The sequence below is a fragment of the Lepidothrix coronata genome, unplaced genomic scaffold (genome assembly GCF_001604755.1).
Source record: "Lepidothrix coronata isolate B3197 unplaced genomic scaffold, Lepidothrix_coronata-1.0 Scaffold17, whole genome shotgun sequence".
NCBI classification, from domain to species: Eukaryota; Metazoa; Chordata; class Aves; order Passeriformes; family Pipridae; genus Lepidothrix; species Lepidothrix coronata.
Window position 1 is genome coordinate 1,311,271 of NW_016690197.1, and position 25,520 is coordinate 1,336,790.

General features: G+C 39.2%; 1 protein-coding gene across 2 annotated transcripts in view; it reads left to right on the forward strand.

Annotated features, from left to right (window-relative positions):
- The window catches only part of BMPR1A (bone morphogenetic protein receptor type 1A), a 79,964-nt gene that overhangs the window by 30,477 nt on the left and 23,967 nt on the right, over positions 1-25,520 (forward strand). The window contains exons 1-3 of one of the 2 annotated variants that reach the window (XM_017806997.1): positions 3,860-4,118; positions 7,245-7,366; positions 25,138-25,345. In XM_017806997.1, coding sequence (XP_017662486.1) covers positions 25,279-25,345 — 67 coding nt within the window. In that variant the 5' untranslated portion in view covers positions 3,860-4,118; positions 7,245-7,366; positions 25,138-25,278. Of the gene's footprint in view, positions 1-3,859; positions 4,119-7,244; positions 7,367-25,137; positions 25,346-25,520 lie in introns of those variants that run through there. The other variant, XM_017806996.1, reaches the window with a different exon arrangement.

A 25,520-nucleotide genomic window follows, 5' to 3' on the forward strand; every position in this document is an offset into this window, starting at 1 on the left:
TGAGCCTTTTGTTGTATTTCTTCTCCCTGTTTAGCTGAGGAGGGCAGTGACAGAGCAGATTTGGTGGGCACCTGGCATCCAGCCTGGGTCAACCCACCACACTATTAAAAAATTTTCAAATTTTTAATTTAACATTTAAGTTTAGAAAGGAAAGAAAATAAATATTAATTCTACACACAAAGAGGCAATGTGATAGAACATTAGTGTAGTTTTGAAATTGTTTGCCCTGTAGTATTTTGATAGCGCACAAGACCATGAGATTTTAAAGTTGTAGCAGAAATGTTTTTTCTTTTTAACTCAAAGAGTTCCTGAAAGTGTTTCTCGCTATTTGAATTACTCTGTAAAAAAGACAAATTGGAGAAATACTTGACCTTTTGCAGGAATCATAGGGGGAGGGAGAAGAGGATCACCTATCAGAATGTGGTCTAATATGTCCCACGGGACAGGCAGAAGCTAAATTTCATTGGCTCGTTTGTCACAGAGAAATTGCAGTCTGGGCAGCATTCCCAGGATCAGTCTGATGATAAGACTGCGCGCCTCGGAGTCTGTGTGCCAAGCGATCAAATTTTATTGGTGCTTCCATCCGCGCGAGGCAACCTATTAGCCAGGTGGCAAGTACGGCCCAGCGAGGGTCTGGAGCACGCTGGGAAAGGTGACTGTGGAATTTGCCTGATGGCTGAACAGCACAGAGCCGAGTTTTGGGGGTTTTGATAAATTTTTGTGACTTGGGAAGGCTTATGAAGTCAGTCGTATCCCAAGTAGCCTTATGCTTCCAGGGATGTCAAGTGCATCAGGAGACTGTTAATTGTATCCCAGGAGGAAGCTGAGATTGTGGTTGGAGGAGCTTTGGAATGGGTACCTCCAAAGCTGAGGTAAACAGTTGAATTTTACATCTGTCTTGAAATGCAAAGGTATTTTTTAGATAAATGGTTTGGGATACTTTGAGAGCTGTGGGATATGATGAAAGGAGTTGCACAGTGAAGGCTTTAGCCCAGTTGTTATTTGACAAACCTTGACAAGTCAGATTCTGACTCCACCTCTCTGCACTGAATGAACTGGTGGCTTTGATTCGTCACCATCTGCAGGCCGATGGCTTTTCTTTCTGAGGGTGACCTGCTGTGTAACTGCTTTTCTTATAACAGCAAGCTGTTGTCAGATTCCTTTTTGCTCCAAAGTTTGGAGATTGAGCTGATTTTTCAGCTTCTACTGTCTCACTGGATGAGAAACATTTAAGATGACTGGGAGGAATCCTGTGGCTTCAGTGGGAGCGCAGAGTCTGCTCTCGCAGCACAGCAGGCTGGGGAGTCCTGAGGGTGACTCCATATGATGCAATTACACATGGCAAAATAAAATACTCAAGATACCCTCTAAGAAATCAGGAGGCTTACACTCTTTCTACTATAGGAAATTACATCTGCCAGGGCAAAGTAAAAGCCTGGTAGAATTTTCTGGCCCTGCTGCCGAGGCTTATGCCTGGATTCTCATGACCCTAATAATGAATTCCTTGTGTCACTAGATGCTGTGGAGAGTATGGGACACTGTGAGTTATGCAGACTTGTGTCATTCTGGAAAATGCATTCTGTTTGTCTGGTACTGCACAGTCCCACCTTACTCAGGAATTCATTTGTGCTCTAATACGTCTAGATATGCCTTGGGGCAATGATTTTTCAGGAGCTTGATTGTGTAGAACATTTTGTCTTATATGGCAGCAGGAAGCTGAAGATGATGAAAGCAAAAATGTGCAACAAAGGCAGGGAGAGTGCTTAGTTGTGAAACAGTGAAACAGGTCCTTCAGATACCACCTGTTCAGGGTGTGTGCTCAGAAGGGAAAGCTCTGGTTGTTCTAGAGTGCAGATTGTCCCCTCCTGTGTAAAGGGGCCAAATGATGTGAAGAGTCCTCTGATACCTCTTGAGTAGACAAATTGTTTAAGAACCTGGAAAAGCAGCTGTCTCTGTTCTGCCAAAAAATTATGTCACTATGTGAGGCCTAGTCCTTTTATTTAACTTCTAGCTAGTAATGTTCATGAAATAGAAATCTGGTGTCAGTAAGTGGAAAGTTGTATGGCTCTGATAGAGAAGAATTTTTTTCTCAAAAAAGAGGGTGACCTGACTTAAAGAAAAGCAGTTGTAGATTTTTAGTTTTTTGGGGGGGTTTTAAATTATATAGATTCATCGTATATTTTCTGTCAGACTGGAAATGAAAGGTTAATCAAGAGTTTTTGCCATTAGTGGCAGCAGCACTCATTCATTATTCTACCTGCCTACACAACCAACCAGCCAGGTTAGATCACTACTGAAATGATGTTTAAGTCTGTACTATTTCTATGTGATGTCTTGTTTCCTTCAAACTATTCCAAGATAGTATTTCTGAAGTTCTGTAAACTTCCTCACGAATTAGTAAAAATTCTTTTTGCCATCAAGGATCCAAGAACAACCTGGAAGTGCTGGAAAGATCAGTAGTATGCTGAACTAATCTTAGGGTTTTGACTAGATATATAGAAAGGCCAAACCACTCTAATATTGATGTGAAGAATTATATGGCATGCAGTACTTGAATGTTATATAATTCTTTGCATTTTTAATACCTTGCAAGAATAACTTAATGATTGTTTATTAAAACTCAAGGGAATGCAGGCATAAAATTAATTTTAAAAGTTAGCTTTCACGTAGGTGTGTTTTTACTTAAGTGATTTTGAACAATTTTGTTGCTTCAAAGATTGGCTAAATGTTCCTTAACCATATCTCATGCTCTTATTTCCCCTCTTGCTACCTGGAAAACGTGGTGTCCAGAGACTGGAAAGTGATGTGCTTCTTCAGCCAGTTCATTTTATTTCACTGGGTTTAGAAGGGGTCTCTGTTCAATGAGATGTTCTTGCTCATACCTTCTGTTCCGCAGACAAACCCGCCCAGCCCCAAATTTGCTTGGGTGATGTGACATTTGCTTTTCCCTGTGTGCTGGGGGGGGGTTTTCTCACATGCAAATTTGTTGAAGAGGGTTTCCTTAATGAATTCCTATCTTTGGATATGATCTTTGAAGTAGGATTTGGAAATTTGATTATGGCTGCTTTCCCTTTACAAAATTCACATTTCACAGCTGTAATAGTCCTGTAAAAGCAATATACTCACAGTTTTTCAAACTCTCTCTGGGTTACAGCAGCTCTGGCTGTGTTCTCCAGTAGCATTCATGAGGCTGTTAACTGTTAACTGAAGCATCTTCCAGCCTGCCATATGGGTCTGCAGTGTATTTTCATTGTGCATAGATTTCTAACAAAAAGCCTATTGTTTAGGACTATAGTTTACCTGAAAAGGATTAACTTTGCTTCTGAAACCTCTCCCATCTCTGGTTAACAGAGCCCTCAGCTGCCTCGAACTCTGACACTGCACACAGAGACATGTTGAGAGCACCACATGCTTTTTCTCCTTTTCCCCTTTGCTCCCACCCCAAGTCTCAGATGCTGAAGGTTATTGCCCCTGGGTTTTTGTTTTTTTTTGATTTAACTGTTTGTCTCATATCACCCTAGGCCATGTCTGTGCCATGATCTGAACTTACAGAACCTTTAAAACAAGTTCTGTTTCATAAATTGAAGTAAAGGTATGCATTAGCTGAAGAGCTACCCTGCAGAAGTGACATGCTGATGGCTGGAGGAAGTGAAAGAGCAGGAAAGAAGTAACTGGAAGCTGGAGTGAATGGTCAAGTATTTAATCCGTGATCTGTGCAGATGAGTCCTTGTATGATCAGATACTTAATTGCTGTTGAATCACTTTAACTGTTGTGTTACTTTGATTAAGTTACTTTCCAAACTTATGTTCCTTCAATACATGCTGTATTTGACAGGTAGCATGGTCCTTTGTGAGAAAGAGATAATTTAAGATGAATAAAGTCATTCAACTGAAAACTGGTGAGGCAGTTGGGACAAAGTGGGAATGAATCAGAGGAACAGCAAGTCAAGTGCCTGGAAAGTTTCTGGCATCAAAAGAAGAGACAGGTGAAGGAATGAGTTGAATGTGGCCCTGGAACTGAAGAAACTGGAACTACTGAGAAGGGAAGTAGGAACTAGAGATAAGTGGCAAGACAAGAAGAAAGGAACCCACAGCCTGAGTAGAGTTTTCTCTTCAAAGTGAGTCAGTCTGACTGGAGCTTTGCCATTGCAAGTCCCTGCTGTCTGTCTGTCTGTCCTACTTAGAGCTGTTGGTTCCTGCACTGTGCTAGCAGGGTGACCATCTGTACCCCTCCAACCCCCTCCCTCTTGAATGAGGTTTAAATGAACCCGATTTAGATATTCTGGCAGTTCCCTGGGCCTGCCAGTGGCATGAAATCTACATTTTTCTGAGTTAGCTAGGTAGCTACTGTATTCATATAATTCACATAATTTTTTTCCTAGATTGAGTGCTGATATTTTTCAGTTAATAGTATATGAGGATCTCAGATTTAATCTTAGCACTGAAAAAAAATTGTGGATAAATTTGTGGATTTAATATGTTATTAGTGACAAGCACTGTGAGGCTTTACTTTTGAGTTTGTGCCACTTACAGTTGTTGTACTATATGAAGTTCTGGTAAAGTTAGAGTTGTGCAAATAATTAATTCACTTGTTTTATTTTGTTCTTGATAGCACTTGTCTGGAAAATGCCATCGAGAATGGCATTAAACATTTTGAAAATTATACATTAATAATTAAGCAGTTTGGATAACCGTATAAAAATAATTATTTAAGTAAATTGATTTTTATAAAATTAAGTATGTTCTCAAATAGCATTTCATGCTGATGAAGAAGTGGAAGAAATAGTAACACAGTGAAGTCTCTCACGTAATTTGATAAGTATCATTAACTCTTGTCCTGTTTCTGACAGAGGTTTTGTAGCTTCCCTTTTAAAAAAGGGAGAGGTGAGTTTGGAACTGACACACAAATTCTGTAAGTCATAAAAGAGTCTGTGTCCACATTACCAAGCAGTGAGGTGTAATAGGATCAGATCTGTCAGGTGCTGAGAACCTGGCACCCACACTCTACAGGTGGTGAGAGTTTTATTTCAGGCTGGTCCTGGTCCGATTCTGTGGCTGAATTCCTGTTGGTGGTTGGAGCGTGTACAATGTACACCTGAAGCTCGTTCTGTGATCTGATTTTATTCAACAGAAATCTGGTTCATTTACTTCATGGCTGCTTTGCAATGTAAAGCAAAGCAAGGAAAGTAGGGCTGTTTGGGAGGTGGACTTCAAAAGTGCAGTCCTGATTTGAATTAAATGCTAATGTAGACATACCTAGAGTCGTGCAGATGAGGAAGTTCACCAAAATAGTTTTGTTTGGTAAGAGAGCTTGGATATCTGATACATGGGATTGGGGTCAGGAGAGGCAGGGAACGCTTACAGAGTTGAGAACAGTTACTTCATCAGTTTGAGAGTTTGGAAAACTATTAGGAGGACATAGTTTTAAAAACAAAACAAACCTGAGCAGCAGTGTTCAGCAATGTCTTTACTTTGTAAAGCGGCCTTTTTAAATAATACAAAGTGGACTTTGTATAAATCAGATACTGGATACAGGGAGATTGGAGGTGTAAAAAGAGAAAGCACACCAATGTTTTTTCTGTCGTTCTTTTGGAGTCCAACAGATTTCTAGGTTGGAGAGAGGAGAAGAGATGGATATATTTTACACATTCTTTACTTACTTTAAAAAAGGGAAGACAATTTCCGCAAACAGTATTTCATGGCCAGAATGTTTTTTCAGTTTTACCGTGGAAGAAATAAGTCAAGTGTCAGCCTGTCTGCTCAGAGGAGACAGTTGTGTTTAAGAATTGGTGCTATCTGATATTCAGGGTGGTTTCAGATTACCATTGAGCACAAATTTATTATTTATTACCAAGACTATTAAACCTCAGCGTGTGAGGAACTGTGCTTATAAATGGACATGGAGACAGAAGTATTCTGACCTTCTTGTAATGGTAAAGGTCTTTATGCTTAAGGAAGAGAGGAGGAGAGTGGATGCTGAAACTCTCCCTCTGCTGGAAATCATGCAGGCGCGTGGTTTGTCCATCTGTACCCATACTGTTGGCCTTGGTATTCAAAACTAAGTCATTACATCTCTACACTGTAAGACTGATTGTGTGGTTTTTAACAGTATAGCCAGATTAGTGGTGTTTAAGCCTTTGTGTTATTTTCAGGGTTAAGATCACAGTCATAAGACTGGGACTTCTAAATGATAAACTTCTTGTAGGATCTTCTTGAAAGCTTCGGATGATGGAAACATTTAAAAATTGTGACGGTGATAAAATGGGAATGGTTGGCAATAGGTGGCATCTGCTCATCGTGGAATCAAACTGACAGAGCTGATAAGCCCCTCTTAGCTCTCCCCAGTCCATCTGAAAGCCTTGGGACTGGACACAAGGCAGGCAAGGCTCACAGTTGTTGAGAGTGCTGGGTAAGAGCCTGTGTCGTGCTTTCCTCTGATGCTTGGATGTACACCCGTTCAAAAACACAGATGAAAAATCAAACCCACCTTATTGCCAGTTTTGTCCAGATCTTTGCTTTTTTTCTTCCCAGGAGTAATTGTGCCTCTGTGCAACTGCAGTAAACCTATTGATTGCTTCTCAGTATATTGCAGTTTCTTGTGTACTGGAACTAAGGGGGTGACACCAGTGGATTTGTGGTGTGAAGCTGCAGTCCTACAGACTCTCCGGTGTTTGATAAAGGTTGACTTGTGCATTGTTTGTTTTTTCTGTTGGTGTCACCGACAATATGTCCTTTCTCTAGTCACTGACTTTTTAAAAGAAAAAATAAAAACTGGAAACCTGATATTTTGCAAATCTGGCTGGTATAGACAACATGAACCCAAGAATTATTAGGGGAGACTAGAAAGGCTTATTTTCATAGGAAAACTCTCTACAGAGATTTTTAGCACCCTTCCTCCCTGACTTCACCATGCATCCAAGACAAATGTGTATCTAATCTAAAGGCTAGAAATGTTTTTGTTAGAATCTTTTAAGTAGATGAGTGATTAATGATATAGTATAAATAAAATTATTTTTAAATTGTTTTTCTTGTCAGTATTTTACAAATATACTGCAACTGTGCAGCTTTTGGAAATGCATGAGTCTTAAGAAGTTTTTGTCTAACTGGGAGCAGCTCATAATAGCAGGAGGTGTCTGTAATTCCAGATATGAGAGTATCTGCAATGTGCAGCTCACATACACCATAAACTGTCAACACAATTTCTTCAGATATCTCTCTCATCAAATTCTCTTTGTGTTTTGCAGATCAATAGAAATATGCATTTCCATAATATCACCTTTGAACTAATGAAGTGGAAGTACAGATGAAAACAGTCTGGAGGAAGCTCGAAGTACAATACAGTTTCATTCAGTTTGCTAATTCTGAGGTAAGGTTAACACATGCAAAATTTTATTTCGAGAATTTCAGGGATAAAAAGCACATGATAAGCAGCCACCATATCTTTCTTATAAAAAAATTCTGAGCCACGTTTTTGTATGCTAGTGGTGGTCTTTAATACCGTATTGAAACAGCTGTTTGATCTAATCTCTGTCCACCTTTCAGTTATGAATAAAGACTAATCAGCATCAACTGTGGAGACATCTGTTGTACAAAGACACATGGAAAAAAAGTTACAGTATCAGACAAACTTTATTTGGTACAATCTGTCTGGTGATCAATGTTACTAAAACTTTAATTGATTATTAGTTTATTTTACTTTATTATTTTCCTGATATGACTGGACAGAGGCTTTACAGTGTCAAGGGGCAGGGCATGAGTATATGCAGTTGGGTTGGAAACTCTGGATGCATTGGTATTTTAAAAAGGGAAACACAAAACACACCCACCCAACCACCTCACAAGTTACTTTTTTTGCCTTCTGGTCCGTTGTCCTTTTAAAGAGTAGTAGTATTAGCAACAGATGAGGGAAGGGAGGGAGGTTGTTTTATGCTTTCTCTGTATGTAAATGGCTGATCTGGCAAAAAAATAGAGTGGCAACACCACTCCCACCATGGAATTTCCCTATCTTGACATAGTTGGTTGTCTTTTTACTAGGGATTATGGGCTTGTAAGTCCACAAACACGCAAATGGCAAGAAGAAGGAGCTTATCAGAACCAAATTAAAGCAAGTCCTCCTGCTAATCATTTCTGCTCCCGTGCACTGCCTCTTGTTTTCATACCTTTTATACTTGAATTTCAGTAGCAAGGGGGCAAAGACAAAAGACGAAAAATAACATCATCAAGGCCAAAAGAGGAAAATGCTGTAAACACCAGATGTGAACAGAGTACATCATCCCAGGTGTTGATCAGACACTTTATGTGCTTCCTGAGTGAGAGATCAGCAGTATTGTATTCCATAGCCTGACCTGCTTTAGGTATATCTTTAAGCCCATTTATGACTTTGGACACCCACAAAAACCAGTGAAAGTGAGTGTTTTAGTTTTAAATATTTGTTATATACAAAAGGTGTCCTGTTTGCATCTAAAACTGCTGCTTGATAATTTATTTGTTACTTCCTAGTTGGTTTACAGAGACAAATCGAGATTAAATCTCTTTGGTTGTCTCATAAATCTCTTTGGTTGTCTCATCCATGTAAAGGTTTGATGAAGGGTATCATCTGTTTCTCTGATAGTTCTCAAGATGGTTTATTTTATCTTTCTTTAATAGGGAATCTCTGGAATACAGCCCTTTATTGTTCTTTTGCTAATTCTACTCTATTTTTTTTGAGACAGTGTAAAATGTTCTTACATCTTACATAGTAGTGTAAATAGGTCTGTCTTTCAGGTGCACCTCTGAGTTTGTGCAAGCAATTCTAGTGCAGTGCAACTGGAGAAATTCAGACTAGTATATTATACTTGATCAGGAGGGCTGTGTATGCTTAATTCCCTTCTGGAACTGGTGTCCTGTGTAGTGTTGTCGCTTTGGTCATATGATTACTTTGTTTTCTTTGGGATGTTGAAAACTGGACTTGGATGACTTCCCACCACCACCCATTAAAATGTAAAATACTCCCTTAGTTTGACTTGCCTCCAGCAAGGCGTGAATTAGAAGAGATTAAAGACCTCTAATGTACAACTGCTGAACCAATAACATTAGTTGACGATTTAGGAATAACTTCCTACTTTTCAACTTCTAGTGTCCATAGAGTTGTCATCTTTGTCTCCTCCCCAACCAGTGGTGGTAGAACCATCTTTTCTCATGTGATGGAGCTTGTTCATTAGCCAGGAACATGTGCCAGGTGTTTCAGAGTGAAGAGTGCCAGTGACAGGAAGGTGTTCCTGCAATGATTTTCTTATTAATCATCAAGACTGCCTAAGATCTCTGTTCAGTTAGGAAACAATTATTGGGTAAGGTTGAGTTAGCTGCTATTGAATTTCCTTGGTGGCAAACTATTTGCTAGGAGTTAATTCCATAACAAACAGGCTGAGCCACTTCAGGCTCAAACCACAAATGGGAAATGCAGGTCAGTGGGCTCAAAGCATTTTCCAGGAGTGGAGTAACCAGAAGTCCATGTTGTGAATCATTTGATCAAAACAGGAAGTGCCAGTGGTTCCACTCTGGAGCTGCTCTGTTCTGCAGTGTGCTGTCACACATTTTGCTGGCACTTTGGTGTCCTCCTAACAGGCTTTCCTTCCTTCCATTTACCCTGACTTACCCTAGATTGTTCCAATAGTGTGACCATCCTGCTCTCAGACTGCATAAACCAAGAACCTTCCCTATTGCTAGGCCAAAACTGTCAGGCTCAGGAAGGTCAGATTAAGCTGTCTGAGAATCCCTTCATTTTTGTGTTGGCTCCATTTGGCTCAGGAGCTCCCACTGAAAGTGTAACGGGCAACAAATTTCAAAGAAATCTAGAAAAGTTCCTGTGTAGTAAGAGGAGGCTAAATTTTGTATCTTATTTCCGTATCTGAGGATGGGAATTTTATGGGGTAGGATAGAGAACTAATTTAAGATCTTATGGTGAGAAAAGTGTACAGGGAGTGCATTCACAGTACAGTCTGAAGATGTTTCTATTGATAGGAATGTGTTTTGCAACCAGATTTTTGTAATATGAATGTGTAATTAGAAACATACAAGATTTCCTTTTTTACTTCTTTTTTTTTAATTTATTGTTTAGATTAAGAATGGTAAAATGTGGTTTTCTACTACACATTAATACATAGATTATTATTGTTTTCTTTCCTTTTTTCATTCCCTTTTTTTTTTTTCCTTGAGGTAAAACCAAACAGGTAAAGGTTCCTTTTTAAATGGTGCTGTTTTGAAGCAGTTTTAAGTAGTCGGTTTATGGAGTAGGTTCCTCTGAGCTAGATTTAAAAGTCAAGAATGTCCTTCTCCAGAGGTTCCAAGGTTATGATGTTACAAGAAGTTTCATGAAATGTTAGGTGAACTGTTTGTAAAGTGTTGTAGTTAATACAGAATTTCATTAAAATCAGTGTATTTTAAAATAATAAACAGCTACTTGTGAACTTGCCAAAAATCTAAGATTGGTTTAGATAAAGGGTCTTTTTATAATATCTTTAATGTTTATAAAAGCATTAGAAGTAATAGAAACTTGCTAATTTTCTTATTTCTAAACCAGATATGTACTGTCCTTGAAAAGAATTACCTGTGTACCATAGCCAAGTCTAGGTAAAGAAGGAATACTTTTATCATGTCCTTAAAATATGTATGTTTTGGGTTTACAGCACAGTTACAGGAATTGCAGGATCTTGAGTAATAATTTGAATCTGTTAAAACTAAAGTATTAAGTTCTGTTACTTTGCTCAAGTACCTATGATGAAAAGTAATTGGGAAGTAAATTTTAATTAACTGGTTAGTCATATGACAGTTAATTTAAATATTTTACCACTTTTGGAAAAAAAGTTAATACTGTTAATACTCAGAATTAAAGATAACTTCTTAACAGCACAGGTTAATATAAAAAAGGGGTTTTTTTTTCTTCCATCTGCTTTGTCACTAACTGACTTGATGTGATAATAGCAGTAGCTATTTCTATAACATAATCCAAATATTGAAATGGTGTGCTTTATATGTATGGGGAAGAACAGATGTAAACCGCTGGTTCAACTACTGTATGCAAGTGCACAAAGCTTAGGTGTGTGCACCATGTCTTAGGCTGTTAGTAAGTTTGCTAGTTATAGTTAGAACTAAGCAGAAGTTGCTTAGAAACTTAGTAAGCGGAGTAAGAATATGCTGATTTCACAGTGGAATGGCTTGAAAAAGAAACAAAAAAGACAGGTGAGGCAGCTATATGCCAAAAAGTAGTAACACTTGAGTTGTATTTACTAATAAAAGGTGTTGTTTAGCATGTATTAAACATGTATTAAAAAAAGAATAATCTGGATGTGGATGATCAAATACACAAATTACATGGGAAAAAAAATTATGCATATTCCTGCATTTGTGTGTGGTATATATACATAACTTTTGAAGAAAACAGAAGTCTCATAGTCATGATTTTTAATATGAATTTCCTAGAAGCTGTGGCTTGCTTACGGTAGTGAGGAGGTTTTTCTGCCAGGGTTTTGGTATAGACACGGCATCTTGTGCACAGATTTTAAATGTTTGCAGTTAGCTACAGAAAATTTGAATCTGTTAGTGATGCTAGAGGGGTCAATAGTCCCATTGCTAGGAGAATTTCCACAGTGAAGATCTGCGGAAGGGTTCTCAAATGGCTACACCTGACCATGCTTCAAACACTTTGTTGTTCTGAGATCTGAAATTCCTGTTCTCATTCAAACATGTTTCTTCAAGCTGCTGGTGTTTGAAAAGGAATTATTTGTTTCAGTTGTCAGGTAAAGCATATGAAATAGTTCACAGAAACAGTCCAGTCGTAGGCTTTCAGTGGAATGAAAGTAAAATGATCAAGGGGTCTGCCTGTGCAGAGGAGATCTTTGAGATGGCAGTGTATGAGAAGAGGGATATTTATACAGGTGTCTTGGAATTCTGTGCACTTTGAATTGTTACAGAATTTGAAAAATCTACACTTGCAATCTACTCAGTCTCCCCTCCCCTCAGTAAATTTGTTGTTTGGTGATATTGCCCATTTGTGAATTAATAAGACTTTTTTAATGGAGAGGGTGAAAAAGTTTGTTTTATTGGTCTTGAAAAATAGCATTGACGGTTCTGGGTGTTTTTCCCCCTTCCCTGCCTGTTACTCAGCCACAGCCTGAGAAATAGCTGAATCCTTATGTGGGCATACAGTTTGATGGAAAGAAGAAAGCACACTGTCACCAGTCCTCTGACTGGGAAGAAAAGATCTTTTGGAAGTCTTGAACCAGCAAGAATGGCTACTCTTGCTGTTGTTTGTCAGTTGAGTGGATTCAGAATCCAGTTTGAAAAGGCTTTCACCTGCTCTGATGTGGGCTCCTCCATGGGCTGCAGGTGGATCTCTGCATCCCTGTGGACCTCCATGGGCTGCAGAGGCACAGCTGCCTCACCACAGGCTGCACACAGGCTGCAGGGGAACCTCAGCTCTGGTGCCTGGAGCACCTCCTGCCCCTCCTTCTGCACCGACCTTGGTGTCTCTATAGTTGTTCTTCCCACATATGCTCACTTCTCTCTTCCCTGGCTGCAATTACAGCTGCACAATAGCTTTTTTTTCTTTCTTAAATATGTTGTCACGGAGGTGTTACTGTCGTTCCTGATTTGGCCCAGCCTTGGCCAGAGGTAGGTCCATCTTGGAACCAGCTGGCACTGGCTCTACAGGACATGGGGGGAGCTTCTGGCAGCTTCTCACAGAACCCACCCCTGTAGCCCCCCTGCTACCAAAACCTGGCCTCACAAACCCAATATATTACTGCAGTATTTTGTCTGCTGGTTTTGTTTCAGTACAGTTCTTAAGTCAAATGTGTAAAAAATCTCAAAGAAAGAAGAGGAATGGACAATACTCAGGATGTGATAAAGGATTGGTATTACAAGATACTAATCACCCTTTGGTAGAGAAGGTTCAATAATGATGCCTTTTTTTGTCCCCTTTCTCTCTGCCCAAAATCATTCTGTATTCTCCTCAACTAGCAAAAAAATTCCTTCCCATTATGGAACCTGTGGTTTTCCTGCAACCTCAGTTTTTCCTTCACAGATTTAATTTGGATCAGCCTTAATTGCGTCCTATCGGAGGCGATTAATGTAAGCTAAAGAATCCTGAAAAAAAGAATGTTTGGATAGTGGAGTTGTGGAAGGAATAAATTACTCTTAGATGGAATAACAGGCTTGACAGAAGTAACATAAGAAAAGGCAAAGTGAGACAGTTGTAAGAATGTGATCTTGAATGACTGAGGAATAATTGAATTGTCAAAGTTAACAAAGAGGTGACTTAGGAAACAGTTGGATTTACTTTTAAGATTTTTAGCTCAAGGAACTGTTAAAACATCAGAGGAGATACCTTCAAGTTTGAGGATGATGGGGAATGGGAGAAATATTTACCATAAAAATAGTGTTCAGGTCATTCCTATAGTAGTGAGTCTGGGCAGTTTAAGACATATGCCATAAGGATCAAATAGAAAATTAGGAAACCAAGTGAAATTCATATGAGAAGAGATATATCATATAATCTCTGTACTTTCTTAGTTTCTTTAGTTCTTACAATATGGAGAGAAAAGCAAAGATTTGAATGGAAAAAAAATGAGGATTTTTTTAGCTAAATGTGAAGTTCATATAATCTGCAAACCAACCAAACAAAACCAAGCTGCTATGCTAGATGTTGATGTCCTGCTATCCTTTGCTCTGCTGTGCAACAGGTGTTGAAAAACATTTTAGTGTGTTTAAAATAACCTTTTTGCACTGAGAGAAGTGGTATAATTGCTTGAATACAAATAACCACCTAATAAAACTATTGAAATCTAAATATTTTAATCTCATTGAGCAGAAAGCTCATGTTTGCTTTTAAACTGTGTGTGAAAAGAAATTAATAGTATTCCTTTAGCACTTGGGTGCAGGGAAATAGGGGACTATAACTGTTGAGGTAAACATTACCTTTGAACTCTTGTCTACTTATTGAAAGATGACTGTGTTTGGATTTAGAAATGTCTTTGAAGCTTTATTTGATGAAAGTACATTGTTTAAACTTGAGGTGTAGTTTGTGTGCATGTGCATACCATGTTGTTTCTGTAGTTATTTAACCCAGCAGATCTACAGTGCACCGAGAGTTTAACTTCGATTTGCATTAAAATTGGTTCTCATCTCGGCAAAACTTGCAGAATAGTAGCAGGGTAAGATAAAGCTCAGACACATACATCTCGAGTCCTGAAAATATTTCTCAGAGCAATAATACTTTATTATATATTTCATATTGAAAATTAAATATTGCAGATACAAACAGAGACTGAACGCAGCATAGAATTAATTTTGTATTTGTACTGCGGAAGCACTTTCTTAATATAGCAATCTAATTTAATATCTGCAGTATCTGTAAGATAACTCTGTATGTGAGCATGTCATGCTTTACACATTAGCATTTGTCACTCAGATACTGAAAATATCTGAATACTTTGCAGGTTCTAAGTAAGATAATTAATCTTGTAATTACAAGGTATTTGCTCTCAAATGGATTTTGGCGTTTATTATTTTTTTCCTTTTCCCCCCCCCTTCTTTTATTTTCTTATTTTATTGGGCCTTGAAAACTTTGCTAACTTACTTGTATGTGTCAGGCTTCTCCTTGTAAGCTCTGGGAGTTCCTAGTGAGACAGCTTGTGAGGTTAATACCCCCAGCTGTCCACCTTGCTCTTTTCCTGGAGGTCCGTGCCTCTGTGGCAGTATCAGCAAGTGGCAGCTCATCAGCCACAGCTGTTCAGAGCCCAGCATATTAATTTAAACTGCCATTGATTCTAGTTTAGGCTCTTCTGGACTTGCCACTGACAGTACTTGCTCACTTCCTTTGCTCTTGCTGTGATGGTGATAACCTCCTTGTGTTTTGTGCCTGAAGCTTGTAATCTCATAAAAACATCCCAACATGAGTTTCTAGGGTGAGTGTCAAGGCTCACAGATGACAGAAGAGCCACCAACTATTCATTAAAATTTGAAAGAATAAGAGAGGTTGAAATTTTAAGTTATAAGGGCAATATAACAAACACGAAGAACAAACTTAACAGTTAAATGTAATTTGCAAATCACATTGATCTAAAATTTTGTTTCTGTAGTATGAACACTTAAAAAATCATTTTCTCCTGCCACATCAATGTTTTAGGGGAGGGTAAAGGAGGAGCATCTACTATTTCATTTATTTATCCTATCCAGCTATTAAAATGCCTCTTTGGAAGACTGATGGAGACCACTCTTTTGAGAATATCTGTGTTTTATTTGCAGTGGTTTATGGGAACAGCTAGACAGGGAGTTTCTCCTCTCAGCACAGTACAGTGCTTCTGTGGGCATGGCAAGCAGGTGAGGAAAATGAGGATTAAGGCTCACCTTGCCAAGCAGCATTTTGTGTTAGCAGATCATCATAATGTTGAACTTGCCAGTCTTGTCTCTGCTGTTTGTATCGAGCAGATACTGTTAAGAGAAAGCTTGTCTCTTGCCCGTTGCAATGGGGAGTGCTGAATTTGATGATTTAAAAATTATGTGGCTTGCTTATGAAGAAGTATTTGCAAGTGTGTTTTTATCTTTCTCATGAAGTGATGTATGAATTAATTTGGACAGCAGTTATCTTCTGGGTAACAGAACGAAAAAATATGTCCGTGTTGACAGTTTTAAGCGTTGTGAGGGCAAACAGTTTGCTTCTTGTGAAATGCTCTTCTGTTGGCCTTTTTTAATACCAGATCACATGTCACTTGCTCTAAAAGGGACACCATAGTCCCTTTGTCAGATACCAGAGGGAAAGGGTTTGCAGATTTGTAAGAAGGCAGCAGTGATTCCTCTGTGTAAGGCATCGCTACTCTGTTTGGAAGGGTTGATTTGTATTTTTGGCTGAGGATTGTCTTCGTAAGTAATGTTTCCTGTCAGTTCTTAATAAATTGAAACTCCATCTTCCATGTGTAAATAAGAAAAAAAAACAAACGAAGGGAATTAAGGTCTCCTTAAAACTCCTTCCTAAACTTATTTATTATCAGCTCTGTTTGGAAAGTATTTCCTTTAGTAACTTTCATGCCCACAACGTGAGTGTGAGGAGTGAGGGCTCCGTGAATAGCATTATCAGGTTGACTCTTTTGACCTTGGTAATTACTAATCTATGCAATCGGGTATTTCTGAGCCTTGTCAGCCTTGCTTGTTTAGCGTTCTATTTATTTTATTGGTTTCTACAAGCCTTGAATAGGAAAAGAGGATTTAAAGAGAAAAATAAAAAAAAAAAAAAAAGAAAAGAAACCCAACCGCATGTTTATTCTTAAAGGGGTGGAGGTCTTCTGGAGGGGAGCTGGCTTGCAGAGGGGGAAGACAGTATTCTTATGCTAATCCGCGCTCTGGATAAGGAGCAAAGCAGCCGTGCAAACAATGGAAGTGGAGCCAGAAAGTCTGCGCTGCAGTCTAGCACGCCTTGAAAAGCATGTCAGGCCGGGCGCCTTGGGCTGCCGGGAGGGGCCGCGGGGGGAGCGCCGCCCGCTCCCTTCGTGGGGCTGGCGGCCGGCCAGGAGGCTTGGAAAAATCTCACTACCTAGAAAACAAGAATTAAGGGTGGGAGTGAGGGGAAGAGGGAGAGAAGTAGTTTGCAGTCTTTTTTTTTCTTTTTCTTCTTTTTTTTTTCCCATGTTAAAAAAAAGCAAACCCCAAGCCCCGCATTGAATTTGTCTCGGCCTCGTCGCTGCCGTTTTCTTCTTTGTACCGAAATTGAAATTCAAGTGATGTGTCTTTTAAATAGCAGCCGCTTTTTCTGAGTGTCCTGCGTGAGAGATGCAGATTTTAGCAACGTGCCCCTGCTCGGAGATTAGCCTACACTACCCTCCTGTGGGCAAAGTACTGGGATTGGGAAGCGTGTGGGAGCCGGAGCTGCAGACTGGCCTAAGGATGGGTTTCTGTTCCTCCCTCCTCCTCTTGTAGGAGAAACCGATGTCAGGGACATAGCGGAAAAACATGGGTTTGTCTACCCTGCTTCGTTACTGATTAAAGCCAGTGACACACACAAAAAAAAGGCTGTTTTCCTTAGGCATCATGAAATGAAAAATATGCTCTTTAACCACCAAACAAAAACCCAGTTTCTGGAGAACTCTTTGTGAGTTCCAGAATTTGCATAATCACCTTTGCTTTGGAGACAAAAAGTAATTGTGAATTGTTTCTTCTGAATTGGGCAGAGGTTGTAAGTGTAACAGAAATAAGCCATGATCATGGGATCTAAGTATAATAAACACCCTGTCAATTTTTTGTTCTGGGGATTTTTTTGACATAGATTAATGAAAAACTGTCCTTAAATTATGAAAAAATTACTGTAAGGTTGTGAAAACATTCATTAATCGTCTTTATAGTGCTGAAAGGGATGTTGCACTTTAGAAACCCTTTCTGTTAAAGCACTTATACTTTTGAAGGCACTGGCATTGATTTTAGGGTCCATTGTTCACATCTAAAGAAGTGAGCAAATGTATACTCAGGATTGAGGCCCAGCTTTTTCCCTTCCTCAGCCTATGTATACTGTTCGTATAAAATTATTGTAACTCAGAGCCAAAATGTGTGATAAGTTTTGTAGGCGCTGTAGTATGACCATGATATTTTTAGTAGTAACATGAAAAATTTCTGGAAGTTTTGATGAGTTTTCCTCCTGTCGCTTATGTTTGGGGAGTAAAAGGCATTCTGTAAGTTTGTTTTTGCAAAGGAAATTTAACAGGTTTAGGTTACGATTCCCTGTTTGTATTTGTTAAATTTAGAGATGGAATGCATTACATGTGGAGACTTTTCTCCTTGTTCACATTCACTGGTATGACAGTAAGGAAATAACAAAAATTATAAATAGATAATAAAAACATGTAAGCGTGATAGCTTCTGAGTAGAATACCAGGATTTGATGTCATTTATGATAGAAATAGCAGGGGTGTCCATTTGCCAATTGTCTAAAGGGCAGAAGCTCTCAGACAGCTAATCACCAAAGTGATGAAAAAGGGGAAATGGCTCAAGATGCATAAAAATTGTGTAGCAAAATCTCATTTAAATATGCTCAAATAAGTGGATGTGTCATGTTTGTAACAGACTAGGATATGTCTGAATTCCTGATGGCATGGCACTGGGAAAACAATTTTGCTGCATTTCATTACAGTTAATTTAATGGTAGAAACTTTGTAGCAGTTAGTTAATTGGAATTCCAGAATAACAGTAAGATGGGCATTCAGGAGTCCAATGAGTGGCGTCCCCAATTACCTAATTGTGCTGGGCATGGTAAAAAGCAGCTCAGCTTTAATTTCTTCATGGTTAACAACTTTGTTTATGAAACAGTCAGATATATCATAATTTAGTACTTTGGGTTCTGAATTCTGCTGTAATATTACACACATTTGATATTTGCAAGCAATGTGAAATCTTACTTTCAGAAGACTTCTGTGTGACTATCCAAGGTGGATTTTGGTGACTTTTCCCACTGGCCAGAAAGAAGTCCTTTTGTAACACTGTGAACTGTCTTGCTGCAGAAAACAGCTGTTGGGGACTTGTGTTTTTTTTTTTAATGATCAGACATGTTGCAATACATGTATTCTAAACCCATGGTTATAACTGTCCTGCAAAGGGAACTAAGATACAATTTTTCATTTCAGACTTTTGAGAAGGATATAACACACTTCATTTAACATTTCAGACTTCATTGCAGTTTGTAGAGGGAGGAAAAATGTTGATATAATTTACACAATCTCTTGGCTTTTAAATTTATGCAATTGGGAATAGTTTTAAGTAATTCCAATACAATCCATAGTTTAATGGAATTATTTCTGTGAGCTTGAACAGATTAGTGCCTAAACAAACAGGACCTTATTTGAAATTGGCTTTTTTGATGGCCATGTACCCAACTAACTTGCAATAGCCAGCAGACTTCTCCATCAACTGTAGGATTTCTTGACAGATTTTGGTGGTGGATTTACCTTGTTGCTTGTAATTTAACGTATTTGACAGCATTTAAGTGTAGGTAGTTTGAGTGTTTCAATATGACACTTTTCTACAATTTGTGTAGGCATGCCCTGCAATATAATAATAGAAACACATTTAAAAAGTAGGCCTTGTGCAAGTATTTGACAGAATGACACAGTGCAGAATCTGACACTTTCTTGCTATGGACTTGGTTAAATTTTACTATGTGACTTTGGATAAACTAAAGCTAACTATAGTTCTTTTTGTATTATGAGTAACAAAATGAAGTTGTAAGAGTCTGCTCCCAGCCTGTCACCTGCAGCTACATGAGTTACATGCTTTGTAAAACTAAAGACTAATTAATTTTTTGGACTCTATTTAGTTTGAAAATCTGCCCTAGAACCTTCTAACCATTGGTTAGAAATGGTCTTCTAATTTCTGACCTAAATAAATTTTAATGGCTAATCCATACCTACTTATTGTTGAACGAGTAATTTTCTTCAGGTTAAATAGCTGTCTTGTCTTTCCTTGTGATAATTCCTGCTATATTTTCAAAGTGTAATCATTTCTCCAACAACTTTAACTATCTTAACCATATTATTTTCTTTTCTTTTTGTTTCCTGTAGTGGGTTGACCCTGAATGTCAGGTACCCACTAAAGCCACTCTTTCACTCTCCTCTGCAGCTGGACAGAGAAGAGAAAATATAGCAAAGGGTTCATGAGTTGAGATAAGGATCAGGAGAGATCAGTCACTGATTACTGTCACAGGCAAAACAGACTCAAAGTGGGGATCTTAATTAAATTTATTACTAGCAGAATCAGAGCAGGGGAATGAGAAGTAAAATAAATCTTAAAAACACTTTCCCCCCACCCCTCCTTTCTTCCCAAGTTCTACCTCCTCCCACCCCCCAACAGTGCAGGGAGACAGGAATGGGGATTACAGTCAGTCCATCACAGGTTGTTTCTGCTGCTGCTCAGGGAGAGGAGTCCTTCCCCTGCTCCTGTGGGGAATCTCTGCTCCAGCACGTGGAGCACCTCCTACCCCTCCTTCTGCACTGACCTTGGTGTCTGCAGAGTTGTTCATGTGTTCACTCCTCTCTTCTCTGGCTTCAATTTTCATCTGGTCAACAACTTTTTTCTCTTTCCTAAGCATGTTATCCCAGAGGCATTACTGTCATTCCTGATGGACTCAGCCTGGGCCAGTGGCAAGTCTATCCTGGACCTGTCTGGCACTGGCTCTGCTGGACATGGGGGAAGGAAGCTTCCAGCAGCTTCTCACAGAGGCCACCCCTGTAGCCCTGTCACTACCAAAACCTGGCCATGCAAACCCAGCACATCTCCAAATGTCTTTCCTCTTCTTGAGATAGTGAGGATCAGTCTTTCTGGGCATATGTTGAATTTATCAGTCGTATTGTCTCTGTGCTATTCATGCCTTACTGTTTCCCCTGGGAAATTTCCCTAGGAAATACTAGAGTAGTGTTTGTGTCTTTCTCCCAGCAACATCACATGGATGTGTCTGATGTTCTGTAATCAGTTGGTGTCCTTGAGTCCTTGGACACAGCTGGCTCCTATGCATAAGCTTTTGGTCTATGCGAAGCAGAAATTCTTCAGAGTTATCAATACACATGACTTTCCCAATTTCATGCAGTTGGACTTCATTCCACTTCTGTTACTTTGGTTCTTCATGTGATCCCAAATCTTCTTGCATAAAAGCAACACTCAGCTGAACTGACAATTCATGTTTGTCAGCAAAGTTTATTGAAATTTTGCTTTTTGTGCCTAGTTCATTAATGAAAATGGTGACTGTTCTTCAATCAAGCTGAATCAAGAATCAAGGTCCTTGAATGTCATTTGAACTAGACTGCTAATCTCTGTTCTTGAAAATACTTGTCTGCCCCGTAGTGAATTCTCTGCTGTTCTTACAATCCCTCTTTCCTTCGTCCAAAGCAGTAATTTTCTCTGTGGCACCGTATCAGGTTTTTTGTAATCTAACAGGAAAGTTGTCATGCACTGGCTTAGACTGACAGTCCAGTTTATCTCTGGCATTCTGTTCCAGCTCAAAGGTCTGTTTGAAACTGTACTTGTGATTGAGGTAATATGCTTACAGCTACCTGAGTCACTTCTTGCCCCAATTACACATCGGAGAAACATTTAATATGTTTTAGTTTTGTTTTGGCAAATACATTAACTTGGTATTATAGGTACTGCTGCAAATATTTTGAAATATCTTGTCTGTTGAAGTGGATTATATGTTCTAATTACTGTGAAATCCAAGATTGACATTTTTTCATGTACTCCCCTTTTACAATACTGTCTTTGTTGTTGCATTCAGCAATATCATTCTTTATTGAAATTTGGAACAGCACAGCTCATTTGGTTTGGGGATCATGCTGTTAAAAATATTACATAGCCACATCTAAAGAACAGTTACCACTGAACTTGGAGTCATTTTGGACCATATGACAGATCTTGCACACTTCCAACTTCATATATTTGGAATCATACAGAGCATAGGACTAGACTGTCGTGATAGTGCCGTGAATTCACTGCCAAGTTCCACTTCAGAAAGAAACACACACAGTTTTAATAACAAAAGCATTTTCTTCAATAAACTCTTATTAGGAAGGATAATAAAATACACTGCAGACAAATTGGGTGTTACAGTTGATGAATAAGTTACTTTTTAATGGGTCATAGCTGAAAGCTTCTTCTTGGCTACAGTAGAAAAAAGAGAGATTGGAAACTTCAAAGTCAACTGATTGGCTTATGAGTTTGAATTTCTTCAGCATGATTCTGTTGGCAGAGTAGCATTCCAGGTGTTAATTGGGGCTTTAACACATTTGAAGTGGTTATTTAGTTGTGTCATTTTACACTGTTATATCAAGTAGGTTTTGGAGAAATTCCAGCTGTTGCTCACTTTCAGTAGTGTGCCTTAGCAGGACTGCTAGTCTTCCTCTTTAATGGGAATTCATTAAAGATTGTGTGATTTGTTTTGGTTTTAGTGAAAGATTTTCTCATACGAAGGTCATAACTATGTCCTTTTGGGGTGTGGCATTTGTTAGAAGCACTAAAACACTAGTCTGATTTTTTTGAAAGGTTTTTAACCTGTTAAACTACGTAGCTTCATTGGAGTGCCAGGTGATCTTTAGAATGAAATTTTTCAGTTTTGTTTCTGCACAAGACCAAAATAGACTATTAGAGAACGAATAGTCTTAGCTTGTTTAGCTCAGAGACTTACAGGAAGAAAACGAAGGGTTCAGGGGATGGGCAGTAGAACAGGATATGTGTCCACACTGCAGTTCACATAGTTCTGGGACATGCTACTGTGAATTGGTGGCTTAAGCTCACCTGCCCTACAGTGAAGTGTTGCCATCAGTGCAGCAGGGCTCAGCAGTGCTTGTCTGCCCAAACCTTGAACCAGCCATGGGGCCTTCCTGGCTAAGGGGGAACTTGGCATTGACTGTAGCACCAACAGAAAGATCCGCCAAGTGGTGGTGCCATATGTGCATAGGAATTTTTCTTTACATCTTTGAGGTATTCTTTTAAATGCTGATAGGCATTCTCAAATTAGAGTGGGTTTAAAATGGGGAATTATGACAGAATTTGTTCTCTGTTTTGTTTTATTATATAATTTTATATACATTTTTATACATGTATGTCGGACGAGGGAAGAAAGAGACCCTCAATATGAGAATCAACAAGTTTCCTTTATTGATCATTGCTAACAGCTTAATATATGCTTTATAATTAGCTCATACATATTGCAAAAGCTAAGCTCATTATTGGTTCTGCTTAAATGTTGATCTCACCTCTTACTCCCTCCTTATGTTGACACAGGTGGCTCTTAGATGCCTTTTGTTTTGCTAATCACAACGTCCTGTTTACCAACCAACTAGCACTTACAAAGACACTGTGGCCTTGCTATCTCAGATCTTCTCACGGCCTAGGCAAACCGTGTTCTATAGCCAATTCCCTACACATGTATACATTTTAATACATATATACCTGTGAAAAGTGAAATATTGACGGAAGGAAGACTCAGGTACAAAATACTGGTTCAAGTGGAGAGCATTATTTCTTGCATAGGCTTGGACAGCACTTTTGGAAACTACCTTAGCTTGTCTCACTGAACAAAAATCATCATGAAATTGGAGTGAGTTGCATTAAAATATTGTGGTTTCCCATTTTTTCTTGACTTTTTGGTAACTTGCTTTGTGGTACAATGGCAAATAGATGTTCCTGTGCCAGTGTGCCCTCTGACCTTATTGAACTGGGGAGCGAGATCCCCAATTTTCTGAAAGTTTAAAACACCCCTATTCTTGAAATGTACAAGAGTGTGACTGTGTGTTCCTTCCTGAAACTTGCATGGACAAGAAATTAATTTTTAAATATACTTTAAACAGGCTATTACTGGGGGGGGGTGGTTTTGGCTTGATGGAATACTGTAAATAAAGTCTTCATTGTATTACTACATACAAACTGTTGGCAGTTTTCATCTTCCACATGTTTTATCGAGGATTGGAAGTTCATTGCCATTGAAACACAATAAAGCAGTATTACTTACAGGCTTACGTTGCTGGTCTGATGTTTTATAGCTAGAAGGATATTCCTTGTCAGCTGTCAGAATTGGTCCCGTTTCTTGTGTATAGGGAGGACTAAGGAGTGAATATTTCTGCTGTCACATTGCTTTACCTCTGCCACGCCAGGAAGGTCACTTTGAAGTCACCGGTGCTCCAGATGCCTGCAAAGCGCGTTTCTGAGCCTGTCTCACCATAACCTGGCAGCAATCCTGGCAAAGGCCAGGGCTGCCATGGAGCTCGGGGAGCACAGCCCCGGCTGGGAGCTCGTCCCTGGCTGCCTCTGGCGCGGAGGCGCTTTGTCACTGCGCTGGGGAGAAGTCAGAGATGTGTGAAAAGTAGGCCAGGGGTCGGGGCGGCCGCCGCGCCCGCCGAAATTGGAAGTGACGGACACCTCCCGGCTCGGCCGCTAATTTGCCTCCATGTTAAATGCCTCCGAAGACTAATTAAAATGAAAAGTTCTTGGGTCTCGCCGACAGACAGATTGAGTTATTGATGCTGGAAGCGGCCACCAACAGTAATTGCGACCCATCCCCGGGCGAACGCCAGTTTTGGCATTCATGAGCAGCGCCAGGCTGACAGGGGTCAGGGGGGTCAGCCCTGCCGAAACAAGAGGCCGAGGAAAGGCAAAATCAGCCCTCTGTTCATCGCTGTGCAGCATTGCTTTTGTTGCCATTAACTGTTTAGGTGTTCGAGCTGCTTTTTAGTCCTTTGAGGCCCAATTACACTTCCCTTGTGAGTCGCCACTGAAAAGTTCTTTAAGCAGAATGTGACCACAACTCTTGCAGTCTGAAAAAGTAACTTCTTACTCAGCTTGGCTGTCTTAGCTGTGTGTTCACCCACTGCATGAGGAGAGTTATATTTTATTTGTGGAGCAAATGGCGTGTGCCTGTAGTAGCGTAATTTTTCAGGAGGGATTAATTTGCCCACAACTTGGGGATATCCAGAAGGATGTCGTGATTCTAAATTGGAGTTAATATTGTCTTTTTGTTGTTGTTGTTAAAGATGTGGTGCTGTTCTAGGAGACAAAGGTAACGTAAGTACATTAGGTAACTAAACTAATTGTTAAATTTAATACAAATTTAGTTTTCTTCCATCAGAGAGGCTGGGTGTTTTTGCAGTAAAGTTTCTCTACAAGCATTTTTTAACTAGTGGCCTAACATGGTAGTACTCTTTTCCCTTGTAGTATTGTGGATAGTCACCATTGAGTTTCAGTTCTAAGAAAAATAATGAAAATTAGTTTTCATGTCTGTAAAGAAAATAGTTTTCTATTCAATCTGTGTTAATCTGTTGAATACTACCTATAAAAGCTGTATGCAAGTCTAAAATTATACAACTGTGACTACTGCATTAACATATCTAATATTTTTTCTATAGGAATGTAAAAACATCCCTGTGGGTTTTTACCAGAAGTGCATATTTCAGAAGGACCCTGCTATTCCGTTGGATAGTAAACATGGCTAATGTTTTCTTAATAAATCTTAATAAACACATGCTTTTTTTTTTTTCCAGACACACGGTTACAATCAATGTGATGTAAAATCTTGAGTATTTTTTCTTTCTTCCGAAACACAGAGAGTTTCTTAACACTTTGTTTTATTGTATCTTTCAGGAAACGAAGGTGGAAAAGTTAGGAAAGCATCTTTGCAGTCAAGCACCAAATCTTGTATTAGGCTTCACCGAACAGACTAAGCTTAACATTTGTCAAGCAGAAGGGGCAGTCGCCTTGCACAGGAAGGATTAAAAGTGAACAATGACTCGATTGAGAGTTCATGAGCAATTGCTTGGAGCCTATCTGCTAATCATTCTCCATGTTCAAGGTAAATATGTACCAGGTGAAATAAGTTCATATTTTTGATTCGTAACAGAGTTGTGCGTTTCCCGGTGCTTGAAGTGGGATTTTTGTCGTTTGGAGTTTCTTTTGCAGGCAGGTGACTGGTCTGCCTGACATACTGTATGGACACTTCCCTGAAAAGAAGGACGTTCTAGTGGTCA